The following is an 18903-nucleotide window of genomic DNA, read 5'->3' as shown; positions in this document are numbered from 1 at the left end:
AGAAACAATAAATTAATTCAATCTCGACATCAATAACTGCATAATGAATTTTATTCATCATTTTGTTTTTTTCAGACACTCTCAAGCAAAGCATAGAACAACTGATAAGCCCTGATATGACTGAAACGTTGGGCAACTTAGCTGCCGTAATAAACACCGAAGAACTAAAACAGACAGTGAATATCGCTAAAGAACTACGTGAAAATATCGCTTCCATCGAAAAGATTACCGAAGAAAATATCGGAAGCGCTGACTTGGTGACAGAAGAAGCAAAACAGGGAGAATTAGTGCAACAGCTGCAAAGTGCTTTGCAAACAGTTCAAGAAAAGATATTTGACAACTATCAACAACTAGAGGCGGTTTGCGACACAAGTAAATTGCAGCAAGTTGCTGACGTTACTGTCAACTTACAAACCAACTTAGCTGTCGTTAGCACGGTGTCACAAGAAGTTCAAGATAGTAAAGTTACTGTGGCAACAGATGAATCAAAGGAAAAAATATCCGAAGATGCGACCACTGAGACAGCCAGACAAGATGAATCAAAGGCTAATATTATAGTTGGTAAGTTTTGTTGAAAACTTATAAAACTTATTTTTTCAACAGACGCCGGTACCTAAGTAGATGATAATTAAATGTATACTGTTTATTGAATCTATGACTTTGTTTTTTCAGACACTCTCAAGCAAAGTATAGAACAGCTAATAAGCACTGATTTAAGTGAAACGTTGGACAACTTAGCTACTGTAATAAGCACAGAAGATCTAAAACAGACAGTGAATATTGCCAAAGAACTACGTGAAAATATTGCATCCATCGAAAAGATTACCGAAGAAAATATCGGAAGCGCTGACTTGGCGACAGAAGAAGCAAAACAGGCAGAGCTGGTGCAGCAGCTGCAAAATGCTTTGCAAACAGTTCAAGAAAAGATATTTGAGAACTATCAAAAGCTGGAGGCAGTTTGCGACACAAATAAATTGCAGCAAGTTGCTGACGTTACTGTCAACTTACAAACCAACTTAGCTGTCGTTAGCACGGTGTCACAAGAAGTTCAAGAAGGTGAAATTTCTGTTACTGCAGCAAAATCAAGTTTATCAGTAACTGAACACCCTGCAATACAAACAGCAGAAACGGTTACTTCAGAAGAAACAAAACTATTGAAAACCGATGAAAGTAGTACAGAACAAGCAATTACATCCTCTGTTGAATCCGAAAATATTGCTAAGGGTAATTCGTCTGAAATATTTTTACAAACAGTAGCCGACGAAACTATTTCATCAGAATCAGCAGTTGGAGTAATTGGCACAGTAATTGAAAAGGAGCACGTAGCAATCAGCGAAGAAACGAAACCAATCGCTTTGGAAAGTGTTACTATTACAGATAGTGTGACCGATGGGGTACAAGCTACAGAAACTACTGAGGCTGATCAAGAAAAACCGAAACTAGGTATGTTTATGAATGTTCAGGTTTATTCCATTCCCATTATAATTCGTGTTAAAGACTAGAGTAAAGGTAGAAGTAGGTAATAAGACTTACACATTTTCTGTTTTTAATTTTTTCTTACATACCTACCAAATTAATTGTCCTACATTAAGGTAACGTTTAAATATTTGAACTGATTTATAAAAACTTCTACACTCACCATTTGTAACAAAATTTCATAATGTTTCAGAAACACTATTACATAACATCGAGACTTTTATATCCGGTGATATATCACAAATCGTCAGTGACTTATCGGATTGTGTTCACTTAGACGAGTTAAGGCAATCGCTACGTGCAGCAAACGAATTAAGAGAAAATATTGCAGCATTACAAGTTATCGTAGATAAAGAAGAAAATGTTAGTTTAGACGAAACACAAAAAGAAATGCGTTTACATCAAGCCAATTTAGTGCAAAAATTACAAAATTCTCTGAATGTATTACAGACTCAATTACAAGACAATGAACTTGAGTTATTGCCTATTTTACAAGAACATAACATGCAAAAAGTGAAAGAAATAGTTGCAGAGTTAGGTGGTAGTTTATGTATGTTAGTTACTACACAACCTGTGCTGGTTCAACAAGCACCAACTTCTGAAAGGCAGCAGCAGATTCAAGATGAAACAGAGTCAGTAGATTCAGAATGCACACTAGGAAAAGAGATGACTTTGGATGAAGTAACTTCTCCTATCCAACAAGAAATATCAACGAATGATACAGTTGATATTCTCCAAAAAGAAGTTAATAAGGTAACCGAGCCTTTAGTGCAGGAAATCTGTAAGCCCGGAGAAGATATAAAATCAGTTGAAAAACAATCTTTGTGTGAACTAACTGAATTAAAAGATGTTGTCGAGGAGACTGTTGCTGCCAAGGAACTCTTAGTTGATACTGAAATGAATCAAAACCAAATTGTCCTGCAGGAAACTGTAACATTAAAAACGCCAACGGATGTTGAGAATTCACAAGTCAATATAGTGCAGCAAGAAAATATGGCAGCTGAAATTCTTGTGGAATCTGAAGTTACTGTACCGAAATCAAATGATGAATTAAAATCATCACTCTGTGTTGAAAAACTAGACACTGAGACGGTTACTGAGCAGTTACCAGAGTTAGATAAAGGTGAAGATCTCAAAGAGTCTAGAATTATAGAACAGATTAATGTCATAGCACAAGCACTATCTGAACAAGAACCACAAGTTACACTTGATGATGTCATAGTAACAGCTGAAATAAAGGAACCTATCACAGTTGAGCATCCATTACCTCTTGAAGAAGCAATACCTAAAGAAAATGTTGATGAAGGAGAAAATGAAAGTAAGTCGATGTCAAAAGAATCTCAAAAATCAGATGTTAGTGATGAAATTATGGGAGAAGTTACAGTTACAGAGGAAGTTTCTGCATTAGAAACAGTTCAAACCAACATGCCAATGGAACTGCAAGAACAAAAGATTGATGTGAGTATAGTGCAACAAAATGTTATGGAAGTTACTCAGCCAATGATCTTGGAAGAAACTGGTGAAAGTATTGCTCAGGATTTACTAAAAGAAGATATGAATACGATTGATACGATTACACCTATCACAGGAGAGATAACACAAGTTACGGAATCAGTTACCATTAGTTCAGGATCTGTGATAAAACCGATTGAAGAATTAAAACAAGCGGACCTCTTAGAACAAACAATAGAAAAGGCTACATCAAGTGCTTCCGAGGTTGAAATTATTAGTAATGTAGTAGATGAATCTAAAGTACAACTGAGCACCCAAGAGGGTATTAATGTTGCTGTTACTAGTGAAGTTAGTAAGGATGCAGGGCTCATAATTTCTGAGCCGACCAATGAAGAAGTAAAATCATTTTCAATGAGTGAGATTCAGGATGTTGCTGTCACATCTGAGCAAAATATAGCGGATATGGCGTCACTTGAATCTATCGATGACTTAATTACCACAACCGTTGATCAAGCAACTATGAATGTAGAGATTTCACAAGCTGTAATAGTAAATGAACCTATTGCTACACAGCTAACATCCGATACTGAAACTTGTGAAGATCAAGTAAAATATATTATTGTTCAGTCTCTTCAAGAAGATCCTACAAATAAAGCTGAGATTGTTTTGCAAAGTGTCGAAACAAAGGAATCTACTCTTGTCGATAAATTTGACTTACCTCAAGAGATTGCCGAAGAAACATTTGTTACAACGGTGCCTCAAATATGTCAAGCGGGCTTGGAATTAAAAGAACCATTTGAAACCAGTGAAGTAGTAGCCATTGAGCTGTGTGAGGCTACTAATGGTGTTCAACTGCCAATGACTGAAGCTAAAATTTCGCTAGAAGAAGCTGACTACATGGAAAAACCATTCATTGAAAAAATTGCAACGGTAAAGAATATTGAACAGGAAAGTCTAACTGTAACAGAAGGAACTAATTCAGATGCAATAGAGTCAAAAATAATAGAAACCGAGCTAGTTAAATCGGATTTAGAAACTACAAAATCAGAGCAAGTCGAAACTATGGAACCTTCACTTTCCCTTGGACCAACTAAGCAAGATTCTATAGAAAAGGTACAAATTGTAAGTGAAGCTGTCAAAGAAGGACAACCCACTGAAACTGAAAGCTCTGTCATAACTGTTAAAGAAATTATCAAACCTATTGAAGTCACCCAATCTGTCGCAACCACCCAACCTGCAGAAATTATGGAAACCATACAAGACCAAAAAATCGCCCAAAGTCAACTTGATTTATCAGGCGTCGATAAACCGATAGAGACGACAGAAGAAATGCAAAATTTGCAAGAAGTTGTCGCAGTTGAAAACACTCTTCAACAGGCTACTGAATCCACGTTGGATACAATTCAAATGTCCGAGTCAAGTGAACCAACAGATACAAAAATGGGCTTTGAAGAATCTGTAACTGAAAGTAAACAAGAAGCTTTAGAAGTTCATGAAGCTAAAGTATTTCAATCTGAAGTCTTGCAAGATTCATCTTTGTCTAAAACTAGCAGTGCTCCAGTAGACATCGTCAAGATGCCGCTTGGTAATTTTACATTTCTATGTTACGTGTAGCTTGCTTCAATTAACGCAAAGATAAGTGTTTCAGCTGCGGTCGATGTCATTGTATTAGCTAATTTCCTTGGGTAATAACATGGTTAATTTTAAATAGATCCTCACGAAACTTATGAATGTTTAAATGCACATAAGGCCCATAAACGAGCATTATTGTATAATTTTTAATACAGTAGTAAGTTATGGGGATAAGTTACTTTCCACAGATACCTAGTTTATTTAAATTATCATTATTAATATTACATTATATTGTATAAACAAAGGTATTATATTTTTGTATTGAAAATAAATTGTTACAAACTTTCTACATAAATAAAACACACACTTTATTTTTTGGACACAAGAGTACCTAGACATTATAATGTACCTTCTCTTATTATAGGTAGCTATGAACACTGTCCTAAAGATAATACTCGTAGAAATACACTCCTAATATTCTTGCCTACTTACCTCATTATTATGAGGTAAATGCAATGCCTTAACAAAGCTTGTTGTTACAGTTATTGTAAATACAGAACACATTTGCAAATCATAGTGATACTCACACTCATTTCACGTGTTTACAGAAAATCTTGTACAAAATATCAAACAGTACACAGTTGCACACACATCAAAGGTTATTACTGAGATTTCAACAATAGCTCGAAACGACACGTATACCAATTCATTGTCAACTGCAAACTTACTTCTTGAAAGAATCGAGGAGTTAAAAACGAAAACTTTAAGCCCTGATAAAATGTTAAACATTGTATGCACAGAACATGTTAAGTTGATTTCATACTTAAAGGATACATTACCAAGCTTGATTCTACATTTCAAAGAAAACAGAGAACATCTTAGAGAATGTTTTGACGAGAATACACTGGATTCTATTGCAGAAGTTTCTCAACGTTTATTGCATTGTCTTATAAACATAGACACGGCTGGCCAAATTGAGTTAATAGTGGCTGATACAAATGATGCCTTAATTGATATTCTAGATCTTGACATCTCAAAACAAAAACAAAATGAAACGATGAGCGTAGTAGAACCAAAATTACCTTCTACCACTAGTGCAAAAGAACCTTCACCTCCAAACAAACGAGATGAATTGTTAGATCAAACAATCGAAAGAAAAGGTGATGACACTGCCCTTGAGTTCGATGTTATAAGTAAAGTTTTAGATGACGATGAAGTCAAAGTTACGGGAGATGCTGTGAGCGATGCAATTCGTGATGGACAAACAACATTATCAAATGAAAACATACTTCGAGATATATTTGGTAATATTGCAAATCGATTATGCTTTGTTCTTTGTGCTTTGATAACAAAATAGCGCAGTGAACTTTCTATTTATAGTCGCAAGTGATTGTCAATAAAATGTGTAGTAAAAGTGGATTAAATTACTCGTATAAACTCACGTAGTTAAAATATTTGAAGGGCTCGTTCCCACGGCATTCCAGGATCGTGTGTCCAGTGGATCCAGGTGTGAACACTCTTCATAATATTATTGTAATAAATGATAGAAATTCGATTTACAAATTCGTATGGAACAATTTTTTACGGGATTTTAATTTTAAACGGGTTGTTCGTGTGAACGTTAATGTTAAGTTACGTATCGTATACTAATCCTGCAAAAAACGGGATGTCTCCGTGGGAACAAGCCCTAACTCTTTATAAAATTGAGAATAAACATAAATAATAATTTTAGTGTAGTTAAAATGATAAATACTTCAATAAGAAAGGGTAATCCGCATTACAGTAAATATTAATAGCTTTGCAAACTCTAACTAAGAAATAAACACAACTTTGTACATACTAACGAAAACTTGCTTTGGTTTTAATCGTTTTTGCAAAATAAATAAGGTACACGCATAATATTACGTTGTTATTTACTCGTAAATAAATTTCAGACCAAGTTTTAAAATACATTGAAGATTATACTTTTTGTGTAAAAGAAGCAAAAGAGTTATTACATGGAGATATCACTGAAACTATGAATAATGCAACAGAGTTGAGTAAGGAAATTGTAAAACTTGATAAGTGCGAAAACCCACAACTAAGCTACACACACATACACCAAAGTGCTGCCACACTAAACGATATGCTTACTCACTTAATAGCGGACACAGAACATTGTTTGAAAGATGTGAAAACCGCAGAAGTTTCAACTGAACTCATATCAACTTTGAACACTGCAAGGAATTTACAAAGTGTGTTGTCTTCTTTGGATGAAATTTTAAAAAATAAAATGTTGGAAGATAGACCAAAGACCAAAAGAATCATGTTTCAAGATTCGATTTCTGAAGAGCGAGATAGCTCACTTGAAGATGTTATTCAAGTTGCTACAGAAGTGATTGATGATATAGTCACAGAGTCCGTAGAAATTGTGTCCGAGATGATTCACAGAGATTCTCTTTCCAGCGATATAACTTCTTCATCGGAAAGTAAAAAAGATAAGAGGAAGATAAAGTTGATGGACCCCAATTTAAGTGATGTCAAAATTAATCCTCCGTTAGAAATAATTCTAACTGCCACTGAGTTTTTAAATGATTTAATTAAGCTAGCAGAGCTAAACTGCATGGAAATATTGCAAGCTAGCTCGTCGATTGAAGACTTTGAATCTGAAATAATATCAGCACCTATTATAGAAACTGAGACTGAATTACCTTCAGCCATTGATACTCAAAGTCATGATGAGATTATAAACCAAAATATAGTTGATAAAAATTCATTGAGTGTTGAAGACAATCAACATTCTTTCAAAGACATAAAAATAGAAAGTCAAAGTAGGAAACTACAAGATACAAATACGGAAAACATGACGCAAGTAGGCCTACATCACTATGATCAATTTGGGGCTGATGCTGAAGAGATTTCTGATAAAAATAAAGAAATTTCACATCGTAAGTCTTAAACAAAGGATTGTCGTAAATCATTGATTGACATCGTAGATTGTTATTACACGGCTTTTAACTTTAGTATTTGGCTTTTTAATACTAAATAATTAATAATGATCGAGTTAAAAACGTATGTTTTAAAGAAAATATTATGGATGGATTATTGGATGGATGGATATTATTAAAGTCTGTTCAAATGTGAAGATTTACTTGTTAACAACAATATTTAGCACTTAATTTACACTAGTTTATATTTATTAGGGTTGTGTATTTACATTACTATCTTTCTTCACAAAAAATACAAAACCCGAATACACAAAAATGACGCAGAATTAATCACAATGATGTTGTATATTATTACGCTATTATTGTACCTAGAATGTATTCGTAGCACCATGCTGAGGAGTCGACACACTGTCTGTTCTATCAATATGCCGATGCCATAATTTGAGCCAGTATTAATTTATTTATTCAAGGACAACCAACAAAGCGTACAACATAGTACATAAGTTAGTTTCCTTATAAATAAATTGTTATAAAATACATCATAATGATATGAAATTATGAGTAGTTTTGTATGAAAACCTTACTTTAGTATCCAACCCTAACTAGTTACAAAACTCCTAAAGCAGAAACTAGCAATTGTATCAAAACTTACTCCATGGCTCATGGTTACAAATGCACAAATGGAACTAATTTAGGCATAATGGATGAACGATGTGTCGATACCTTTATTCATCAAGCTTGTAAGTTACACTTAACACAGTAGTTTTCGGGAAAAAATGCTACTTACAATCACAAACACACACACCGCACATAGAATATTGGCAAAAGCACAATCACTGCTTTCGATGTGCAGTACAGTATCAATGAATTCGTGTAATAATCGATAAAAATATTTATTTTTACAGTATCAGGCGATCTCCTTCAGCATATTGAAGGATTTATTTCCTTAGATGTAGTGGAAGCTATAGAAGAATTAGCACAGGTTGCTGATGTCACAGTATTAAAAAGTTCAATGGAAATGGCTAAGGAATTGCTCGAAAGCATTGCAAGCATAAGTCAAACAGATAGTTCAGAAGAAACTATTTCCATACCTAAAGAAACTCAAATGCAACAGGCTCAACTAAAAGAAAAATTAAATGAAGCCTTGTTAACTCTACAAACCAAAGTAATGGATACCACGCAAGACATTACCGCAGTCCTACCGGTTGAGAAACTTGAGCGAATATCTGAAGCAGTTACACATTTACAGGAGAGCTTAGTGGCCGCTAGCGTTTCTGAAACTATCTTAACGCAAGAAACAGGTAAATATTTCATGTACAATTTGTAAATAACTATTAACGTTGGAAATCAATTGACTAATTAATGATTTAATATTTTTCAGAAGTCACCAAATCCACGAAAGAGGATTCAATGAAACAACTTGAGTGCCTGTTGCAAGAGGTGACAGACAAAATTGATCTCTCATCAACCGACAGAGTTCCAGAGGACACTGAAGTGCTCAGAGACAGCTTGGACGAAGTACAAACTGTCATTATCAAACTCAAACGAGACTTTGATGGAGCAAACGACACTCTCAATGAAACTCTTGAAGATTTAGAGTGCAGTGTGAGGAGTGTCCAATTACAAATAAATGAAGATAGTCCTCCAGAGTTACTCAAAGAAGCTTGCGCTACTTTGCAGCTGTTGGTAAATAACATGAGTGAAACGAATGAAACTTCTGTATCAGAAACTGTGACCAAAGAAATCAACCTTAAAGACACACTGGATAAATGCTCGGAAGAGACTAGTGAGACTGTGAAGTTATTGGAAAAAGCTTCCAAAGTGGATACACAAGGCCAAAGAAAATTGATCGATATTGTAGCGAGCTTAAGTAATCTAACTCAAACTATGAAATCTCTTAAATCTGGCTTTATTGGGAATGCTGATACTGTAATAGAAAAGGGTATTGATATTATGCAGAATCTTGACCAGATAGAAGAGAAAGTGTTTTCAATTGAAAAGGAATTAGATTTAGCAGAGGCTTTATCACCGACAATTAAAGATTCTATTGTCACGGCAGTGCATTCCGTCTATGGTAGTATATCGAATATGCGCAGTACAGTATCAAGCACACAGAAACAATTTATGTTTGAAAACTATGGCAACCCCTCTGAAAGCCTCCTTCGCTCCATGAAAAATGTTAATTCCTTATCCAAAATGTCTGAAGATGAAGCAGAATTGGCCAAATTGAAAAAGTTTTCGAAATCCTTACGGAGCGTTTTGAATCACTTTGAAGATATTAAGTTTTATATTAACCTTGATAAAACTGCACGACTGCCAAGTGATGCTGCATTCACCAAAATTATTCTCGACGATCTTAAATCAAATATTAAAGTTTTATCCATGATTGAGGGTCTTGATTCTGAAGTTAAAATAAAAATGAATAACACCTTAAAATGTGTTGAAAGCAATCTTCAAAACATCGAAGAGCGTTCTACCCTTGAGGTAAAAGAAAAAATACCTATATTCAAAGAAATTGCTTCAAGAGTTTTGGATTTAACCTCAAATCTTCAAGTTGCTCTACAAAATAGACCAGTAAAAGTAAAGGAAATTATTATACAGCAAGAGACTGAAGAAAAAGAAGAACATGTTTTAGAAATCACCCAAGATAAAGTGGTCGAAGTACCTGAAATAGATGTTGCAAAGATTGAAGTACAACCTGTAGAAAAAGAAGGAATAGAAACCTCGTCAGTAGTACCAGTAGAAAAAACTTTAGAATTAGTAACTGCTATAACAGCTCAGAGTGGTACTGAACAGATAGAAGAAGCATATAAGGCTGAATCTAAAGTGCAAACAGTCCAAACGCTTGAAGAAATTGGAGTTCCATCAACAAGTAAGCAAATTCCAGAAAAAACTATGAGCATGGAAAAATCTGAGGTTGAAAAGATTGAAGAAAAGTCGGAGTTGGCTACGGTAATCAAAGAACCAACAGCAGAAGTTGCACTAGTACAAAATGATACTTCTGTGCCAGTTGATCAACAGGAAGTTGTAAGTAAAGAAGACATTTCAAGTAGACACGAACACATTCCAGAACAAATTCAACAGTTAGAAGATAAGATTTCGGATACGAATAAGCAAACAGAAACACAAGATGGAGTTAAAGATTCAAAAACGCAAGACTTAGTAACAGAAATTACAGGTCCTTCAACTCAATCTGACATAGTTAAAGAAGATTTACAAATGGCAGCATCAGAAATTAAAGACAAAATGGCACAGAGTGATAAATCTGAAGATTCTAATTCAACTGATTCTCAAAGAAAGATTGAACAAGAAGATTCAAAAGATGATCAAATACAGTTGCCATCTACTTCTTCAAGACAGCAAATATCTAAGGACAAAGACGAAAAAATAATTGAAGATCAAAAAGAAACCCAAAACAAAATTGAAGAAACATTAGAAAAAACTACTTTAGCTACAGATGCCTTGCAAACACAAAGTGAGGAACAAAAAGTCAAGGCAACTGAACCAGAACAGGATGTACCAAAGAGTCAGGCTCAAGAAAAAGACAATCAAAAGGTGATTGAAAAGTCTTCAGAAGATTTAATCTCACCAAAAGATGTAGCAGAGGCTGGAAGCTCTAGAGATGTTCCACAAATTAAACATGAAATAACAGAACAAATGGTCAAAGAAGAAATTACTACCAAAGATGTGGTACAGCTCAAGGAAGAAAAAGAAGTTTTGTCTGAAGAAAAAACAAAACAAAAAGTACAAGAAGATTCCTTAGATTCAAAACATGACATTGCAGCCAAAGACGAAAGACAAAAGGATGAAGTTGGTAAGGAAGAAAAAGATACCCAGCCTGGCAAAGACAAACTAGATGCCAAAGGAAAGCGTAAATCAGAGAAGAAGAAAAAAGAAGCTACTGAAACTAAGGATCTTGAAGAAAAATCAGCCATTGTAAAAGATAAGGATATTCAGAAAGAGGAAGAAGTAACCAAAAAGGCATTAGAAACCAAAGAGAATAAAGAAACGATGAAAAACCAAGAAGTTATATCTTCAGACCAAGAACATTTACAGAAACAAGACAAAGATGAAAAACAACAAGATGTCAAAGAAAAGCAAAAGACAGAAGAATCTTTAAAAGAACAAGAAGAACTGGCTACAAGTGAACAACAAAACAAACAAGAATCGCAGGAAAAAGACAAATTTGATGCAGAAAGAACAAGATCAGAAAAAGAAAAAGCAGATAAGGAAAGAATAGAACAAGAAAAGGCGGAAGCAGAAAAGAAACGTCTAGAGGAAGAAAACGAGTTAAAACAAATCAAAGAAAAGGAAGAGAAAGATAGATTAGAACGAGAGAAGGAAGAATCAGAAAAGAAACGTTTAGAAGAAGAAAAAGAAAAGGTAGAAAGAATAGAGCGAGAAAAGAAGGAAGCAGAAAAGAAACGTGTAGAGGAAGAAAAGCAAAAGAAAGAAAAGACTAAACTTAAGAAAGAAAAAGAACAGAAGGAAAAATTAGAAAAAGAGAAAGAAGAAGCTAACAAGAAACTTCTAGAGGAAGAAAAACTAAAAAAAGAAAACGAAGAAAAGATTCACAAGGAAAAAGAAGATAAGGAAAGGTTGGAACGCGAGAAGGAAGTAGCTGAAAAGAAACGTCTAGAAGAAGAAAAAGAGAAGGAAATTAAGCTTCAGAAAGAAAAGGAAGACAAGAAACGATTAGAACAAGACAAAGAAGAAGCCAAGAAACTTCTAGAGGAAGAAACTCAAAAGAAAGAAAGGGAAGAGAAGCTTCAAAGGGAAAAGGAAGAGGAGGAAAGATTAGAGCGAGAGAAGGAGGAAGCAGAAAAAAAACGTCTAGAGCAAGAAAAAGAAGTGAAGCTTCAGCAGGAAAAGGAAAAAGAACTTCAAAAGGAAAAAGAGAAGGAAGAAGCAGAAAAGAAACGTTTAGAAGCAGAAAAAGAAAAAGAAGCGCAGCTTCTGAAGGAAAAAGAAGAGAAAGAAAGGATAGAACGAGAGAAGGAAAAAGCAGAAAAGAAACGTCTAGATGAAGAAAAAGAAAAAGAAGCGCAGCTTCTGAAGGAAAAAGAAGAGAAAGAAAGGATAGAACGAGAAAAGGAGGAAGCTGAAAAGAAACGTGTAGAAGAAGAAAAAGAAGAGAAGCTTCAGAAGGAAAAAGAAGAGAAAGAAAGGATAGAACGAGAGAAGGAGGAAGCTGAAAAGAAACGTGTAGAAGAAGAAAAAGAAGAGAAGCTTCAGAAGGAAAAAGAAGAAACCGAAAGGTTAGAACGAGAGAAAGAAGAAGCAGAAAAGAAACGTATAGAGGAAGAAAAGCAGAAAAAAGAAAAGAAAACGAAACTCAAGAAAGAAAAAGAAGAAAAGGAAAGGTTAGAACGAGAGAAGGAGGAAGCTGAAAAGAAACGTTTAGAGGAAGAAAAACAAAAGAAAGAAAAGGAAGAGAAGGAAGCTGAAAAGAAACGCGTAGAAGAAGAAAAAGAAAAAGAAGCGCAGCTTCTGAAGGAAAAAGAAGAGAAAGAAAGGATAGAACGAGAAAAGGAGGAAGCTGAAAAGAAACAAGTAGAGGAAGAAAAGCAGAAAAAAGAAAAGAAAACGAAACTCAAGAAAGAAAAAGAAGAAAAGGAAAGGTTAGAACGCGAAAAGGAAGAAGCTGAAAAGAAACGTGTAGAAGAAGACAAGTTAGTGGCTGAAAAGAAACGTCTAGAGGAAGAAAAAGAACTAAAGCTTCAGAAGGAGAAGGAAGAGAAAGAAAAATTAGACCGAGAAAAGAAGGAAGTAGAGGAAAAACGTTTAGAGGAAGAAAAACAAAAGAAAGAAAAGGAAGAGAAAGAAGCTGAAAAGAAACTTGTAGAAGAAGAAAAAGAAAAGGAAGCGAAGCTTCAGCAGGAAACAGAAGAAAAGGAAAGGTTAGACCGAGATAAGGAGGAAGCAGAAAAGAAACGTATAGAGGAAGAAAAGCAGAAAAAAGAAAAGAAAACGAAACTCAAGAAAGAAAAAGAAGAAAAGGAAAGGTTAGAACGTGAAAAGGAAGAAGCTGAAAAGAAACGTGTAGAAGAAGAGAAGTTAGTGGCTGAAAAGAAACGTCTAGAGGAAGAAAAAGAACTGAAGCTTCAGAAGGAAAAAGAAGAGAAAGAAAGGTTACATCGAGACAAGGAGGAAGCAGAAAAGAAACGTGTAGAAGAAGAAAAACAAAAGAAAGAAATGGAAGAGAAGGAAGCTGAAAAGAAACGCGTAGAAGAAGAAAAAGAAAAGGAAGCGAAGCTTCAGAAAGAAAAAGAGGAAAAGGAAAGGTTACGACGAGAGAAGGAGGAAGCAGAAAAGAAACGTCTCGAAGAAGAAAAACAAAAGAAAGAAAAGAAAACGAAGCTTAGGAAAGAAAAAGAAGAAAAGGAAAGGTTAGAACGAGAGAAAGAAGAAGCCGAAAAGAAACGTGTAGAAGAAGAAAAAGAAAAGGAAGTGAAGCTTCAGAAAGAAAAAGAGGAAAAGGAAAGGTTAGAACGAGAGAAGGAGGAAGCTGAAAAGAAACGTGTAGAAGAAGAAAAACAAAAGAAAGAAATGAAAGAGAAGGAAGCTGAAAAGAAACGCGTAGAAGAAGAAAAAGAAAAGGAAGCGAAGCTTCAGAAAGAAAAAGAGGAGAAGGAAAGGTTTCAACGAGAGAAGGAGGAATTTGAAAATAAACATCTCGAAGAAGAAAAACAAAAGAAAGAAAAGAAAACGAAGCTTATAAAAGAAAAAGAAGAAAAGGAAAGGTTAGAACGGGAGAAAGAAGATGCCGAAAAGAAACGTGTAGAAGAAGAAAAAGAAAAGGAAGCGAAGCTTCAGAAAGAAAAAGAGGAAAAGGAAAGGTTACAACGACAGAAGGCGGAAGCTGAAAAGAAACATCTCGAGGAAGAAAAACAAAAGAAACAAATGGAACTGGAGGAGAAACGTTTAAAGGATGAAAAAGAAAAACAAGATGCTGAAACAAAACGGGTCGCAAAAGAAAAAGAGGAAGCATCTCGACTACAAAAAGAGAAAGAACGGGCTGAAAAGCAACAGAAAGAAGAATCTCTGCGGAAGGAGGAGGAACTGAAAAAGAAAACTGAGAAGGAAGAAGCCGACAAACTTCAGATGGAAGAAGCGAGAAAACGCGCAGAAGAAGAGAAGCACAAACAAGATGAACTAGCAATTCAAAAAGTAAAAGACGAAGCTGAAAAACTGAAAAAAGAAAAGGCTGAAAAGAAACGTTTGAAAAAGCTCAAGGATGATAAAGAACGGCCAAAAACAGAGAAGCCAGAGTCTGAGAACAAGACTGCTGGGGAAAATCATGAACAAGGAATCACGAAACCGGAAGTCACAGAACGTACTGATGATGAGACAGCTAAAGTTGGCACTGAAATTGATACAAAGAAGAAGAAAATTAGAAAAGTTGAGTCCGAGGATTCGGAAAAACAAAAACCTTTACCTAGAGATGAAAGCTACGATGAAAAAACGGATGATTTGAAAAAGAAAAGTAAGCAAACCGAAGACGGTACTATGACGCAACAGGATATTTTACATAAAGATAAAACTATTACAGAAATGAGCGGAATAAAGTTAGTTGATGAAAAGTCATTGAAGAAAGATTCATATCAAGAAGATTCTTACGGCAAAAAATTGGGTAATGACGTCAAATCTGATATAGATAGATCAATCAGGTCACATCCAAGTGACACTTCTCAACATTACATTAAGGAATATAATTATGAGCCTACAAGTCGTCCAAAGCACGAAGACCGAGAGAAACCTAGATTCATAGACCATAATCATAGAGATTATACAATGGAATTCGCCAGGCCTTCTGCGTATCGAGAGAAGACTATCGAAGTCGACAGCTTCACGACTTTTGATACGAATTCTGGTACGGGACATATTTACAAAGCAAATAACTTGAAGATGGATGCGCAACTGAGATCGTCGGCGCCTCCTAGGGCTGTCGTTCCTGAATCAAGCCGAAGTAGTGAACCATTGGAAAGGAGGTCAGAAGTGAAAAGATCGAAAGCCCTGAGTGAGGCTAGGAGCATACTCTCTGAGAAACGCACGAGCGCTTCTCGCGATATCAAGAGGAAACCTGTCTTCTCCACGTTCCTGACAGACCGAACTGCTGTTGAAGGATCTCGAGTCAAACTTACTTGTAGCGTTCTATCCTCCTCAGACCCTAAGGTCACTTGGTACAAAAACGGCGTGTTATTAGACAACAAATTGAAATACAGAACCAAAATGATGGATGGTCTCATAACTTTGGAAGTTTTGAATGCAGTTCCAAGCGACTCCGCCGAGTACAGCTGTACAGTTGAAAACGAGAACGGGTCAATAAATACGTCAGCCAACTTGAAAGTGTATCCTAGTTTTGAAGCTTCACCTATTCCGCCTACTTTTACTCGATCAATACGCGGTACGTATAAATAAATGTTAGATTTTACTAATTAATCATTTTATTGGTATAACTATTAACCGTTTATGATCTTACAGATGCCTATCATTTGGCTGAAAATGAATTGGTCCTTGAATGTCGGATACGGGGTCAGCCTCTCCCCACCATTACCTGGCTGAAAGACGATAGGCCAGTTAGCATGAACGAGCGATTCCAAGCTTACTATCTGGCTGATGGCGTTTGCAGATTAGCTATATCATCTCCCACGCCCGAAGACAGTGGTAAATACACTTGCAAAGCTGAAAATTCTGTATGGTCAGACCAAATAACACACGTTGTTAACTTCACGGGTGAGTTCTATCATTATTGGTTACAACTTTGTGATTTTTTAATGAAGAGATTACATCATTTAATTTGTCATAAACCAATTTTACAGGTAGAGAAAGCTGTTTAGGTCCAAACCTGGCTACAATCGAGCGATCTCGCTTCAACCGCCAGGCGTTAGAATCCCGAAGGCCGCACTTTAGCAATGTTTTGACTGATTACAAAGTTACTAGAGGTGGCACCATTGGACTTCAAGTGGAAATCAAAGGATGCCCAACCAGAGTCGAGTGGTTACGTGAAGGTCGATCAGTTGTGGAGACCTACACTAATGCGAAGACTTATGTAGAACAAGGCTTGTACACTTTGGCGCTACCAGATGTAACTGAGAGGGAATCTGGTTTATACACTTGCAGAGCTTGGAGCACTCATGGAACTGTGGATATGAATGCCGCTATTACTGTGGTACAGCCAAATGAGCTCGAAGGCAAACCAGCGATTATTGTAGGGCGACCTGAAAAGGATCTGTTGATATCTGTCGGTGAAGACCTGAATATATCGTTTAGGGTACAAGGAGAACCCAGGCCCAAAGGTAAGCTTTAGCTACTGCGAAGTAAAAGCACAGGTAAAATGCACAAAAAATATGTCATTCTAAATGTAGGAAAACTTACAAAACATCAGTAAAAACTACTCACGTCATGAAGGCAATAATCTCAAATTCAGGATTCTAACGCCCGTATTTCCAAACATTACTATGAAGACTCATAGTGCGCGTGGACGCACAGGGTGACACACGAACCAATCACAGAGCTCTATTCAACGCTGTGCGTTTGTTTTTCTGCTTCTCTTAAGCAAGCAATGTTTGTGAATATGGGCGTTAATATTTTTTAATTTTCGGTTTTAGTGATAGTTTTGCCTGATAACGTTAATTAAACTTTTCATTGCAGTAATATTCATGAAAGGTATCAGAGACATCACCAACAGTCAACGCGTGTGCAAAATGACCTCTGATGATTACGTCAAGTTCACAGTGAAGAGGTCTGTCGTATCGGACGCTGGTACTTATTGTATTTTGGCCAGAAACGCATACGGCTGCGACAGGGCCTTTGTGACTGTTGTGGTAAGTATTTCCAGCTTTTACCAGAACTTTTTTATTGATTTACATTTTAGGGTGGCCTGATTCTACTTATGTGCCTGTTTCTTAGAAATATGTTCTAACAATAAATGTTTTAGAATAGGTTAATAACTATTTCATTCTCTCATTTTCAGGTAAGACAGCGTGCATCTTCAGAAAATTTGATATCGGACTGGACATACCCTATGGACGATTCAGCATTGTCAATAACCGAAAGGAAGTACAAATGTAAGTTATTAAAAATAGTTAGTTACTCTCAGCAACAGTTAAATTAACGAGCTCATAAAGTACAATAAAATTAATTTTACTTTTACGGGACTTGAATACGGAAAATCACCTTTTCAACCGACTTCAAAAAAGGAGGAGGTTCTCAATTCGACCCGTATGTTTTTTTTTTCTATGTTTGTTACGCGATAACTCCGCCAATTATGAACCGATTTGAACAAATCTTTTTTCTGCGTATAGGTAATACCTCAAGGGTGGTCCCATTTAAATTTAATAATAGAAAAAACAACCCCCAAGGGTGGAAAATTGGGGATGAACTTTTTTATACGCAGTATCTCCGCCGATTATAAATCAATTTGAACGATTATTTTTTTGTTGAATAGGTATTATCAAAAGGGTGGTTTCATGCGAATTTGAAGAAAATATTTCACCCCCAAGGGTGGAAAATTGGGGATGAACTTTTTTATACGCAATATTTTCAATTTTTAGTTTTTTTTTGTATTCACGCATTTGAAGTCGGTTTTATTTTTAAAAAAAGTTAATTATGTTAGTCGCTACTCGCTAACAACTTGTCAGAAATTATCTGAGAAACAACATCATAAAATGGTGGCATTATGGTGATCTATATCAATATAATCGTATAATCTGATCCATCAGTTATCAAGCCGAGATACCAATTAGGTGATTGGCACAAATCGTCAGCTGGCACCCAATCAAGTATCTTCATAAGGTCATTGTCGCGTTGATATTGAAACTTGTTTTCAGCTGTGCCCGACCGCATCCCGGGCGAACCGAGCGTCGTGGACGGTGGAAACAACTGGGTGTCCCTCGCGTGGCCAAAGCCCGAGCCTAGTGAAGCCGCGCCGGTACTAGCGTATAAGGTCGAGAGTTGGCTGGTCGGGAAGGAAGGCGGCGCGCGGTGGGCAGAACTAGGAATAACGCCCTTGAACTCCTTCGACGCGTTCAACTTGAAGTCGGGCGAGGAGTACCACTTCAGAGTCACGCCACGGAACAGATACGGCTGGGGTGAATCTGTGCAAACTTCCTCACCGTTCGGCGTTGGATTAGCAGGGGATAGACCGGAATTTGTCGACATTCTCCCGGGTCTATTAAAGGTCTTGGTCGGCGAGACGGCTAGTTTGAGCTGTAGTGTCAAAGGCAAGCCGACCCCGGAAGTTGTTTGGATGAAGAACGGACATGAGTTGGAGGATGACGACGCAAGGGTGAAGACCTCGTTCAATGGGTTCAACTGCAGCTTGACCATAAATGGGATCAACCCTGAGGATGAAGCGCGGTACAGCTGTGAAGCTACCAACGTGCATGGACGAGCCTCAACTTACGCTCGGCTGGCGGTGGTCACCGACAGACTTATTTGGGAGGCCGATGCTAAGCTCAAGAGGTATGTAATT

At 36.4% G+C, this 18903-nt stretch overlaps 1 protein-coding gene across 6 annotated transcripts in view; it reads left to right on the top strand.

Moving 5' to 3' along the window:
- LOC135086457 (titin homolog) overlaps window positions 1-18903 on the top strand; it is a 56544-nt gene that overhangs the window by 29075 nt on the left and 8566 nt on the right. For 3 of the 6 annotated variants that reach the window (XM_063981176.1, XM_063981177.1, XM_063981175.1), the window contains 12 exons: window positions 76-561; window positions 673-1443; window positions 1670-4513; window positions 5109-5804; window positions 6435-7427; window positions 8333-8728; window positions 8809-15834; window positions 15912-16163; window positions 16250-16726; window positions 17082-17254; window positions 17404-17497; window positions 18260-18893. In XM_063981176.1, coding sequence (XP_063837246.1) covers window positions 76-561; window positions 673-1443; window positions 1670-4513; window positions 5109-5804; window positions 6435-7427; window positions 8333-8728; window positions 8809-15834; window positions 15912-16163; window positions 16250-16726; window positions 17082-17254; window positions 17404-17497; window positions 18260-18893 — 14842 coding nt within the window. The remainder of the gene's footprint in view (window positions 1-75; window positions 562-672; window positions 1444-1669; window positions 4514-5108; window positions 5805-6434; window positions 7428-8332; window positions 8729-8808; window positions 15835-15911; window positions 16164-16249; window positions 16727-17081; window positions 17255-17403; window positions 17498-18259; window positions 18894-18903) is intronic. The other 3 variants (XM_063981178.1, XM_063981179.1, XM_063981180.1) reach the window with 3 other exon arrangements.

This window comes from Ostrinia nubilalis, chromosome Z (genome assembly GCF_963855985.1).
Source record: "Ostrinia nubilalis chromosome Z, ilOstNubi1.1, whole genome shotgun sequence".
NCBI lineage: Eukaryota > Metazoa > Arthropoda > Insecta > Lepidoptera > Crambidae > Ostrinia > Ostrinia nubilalis.
The sequence above is the reverse complement of the archived record's forward strand: the minus strand, read 5'-3'. Positions and strand labels throughout refer to the sequence as shown.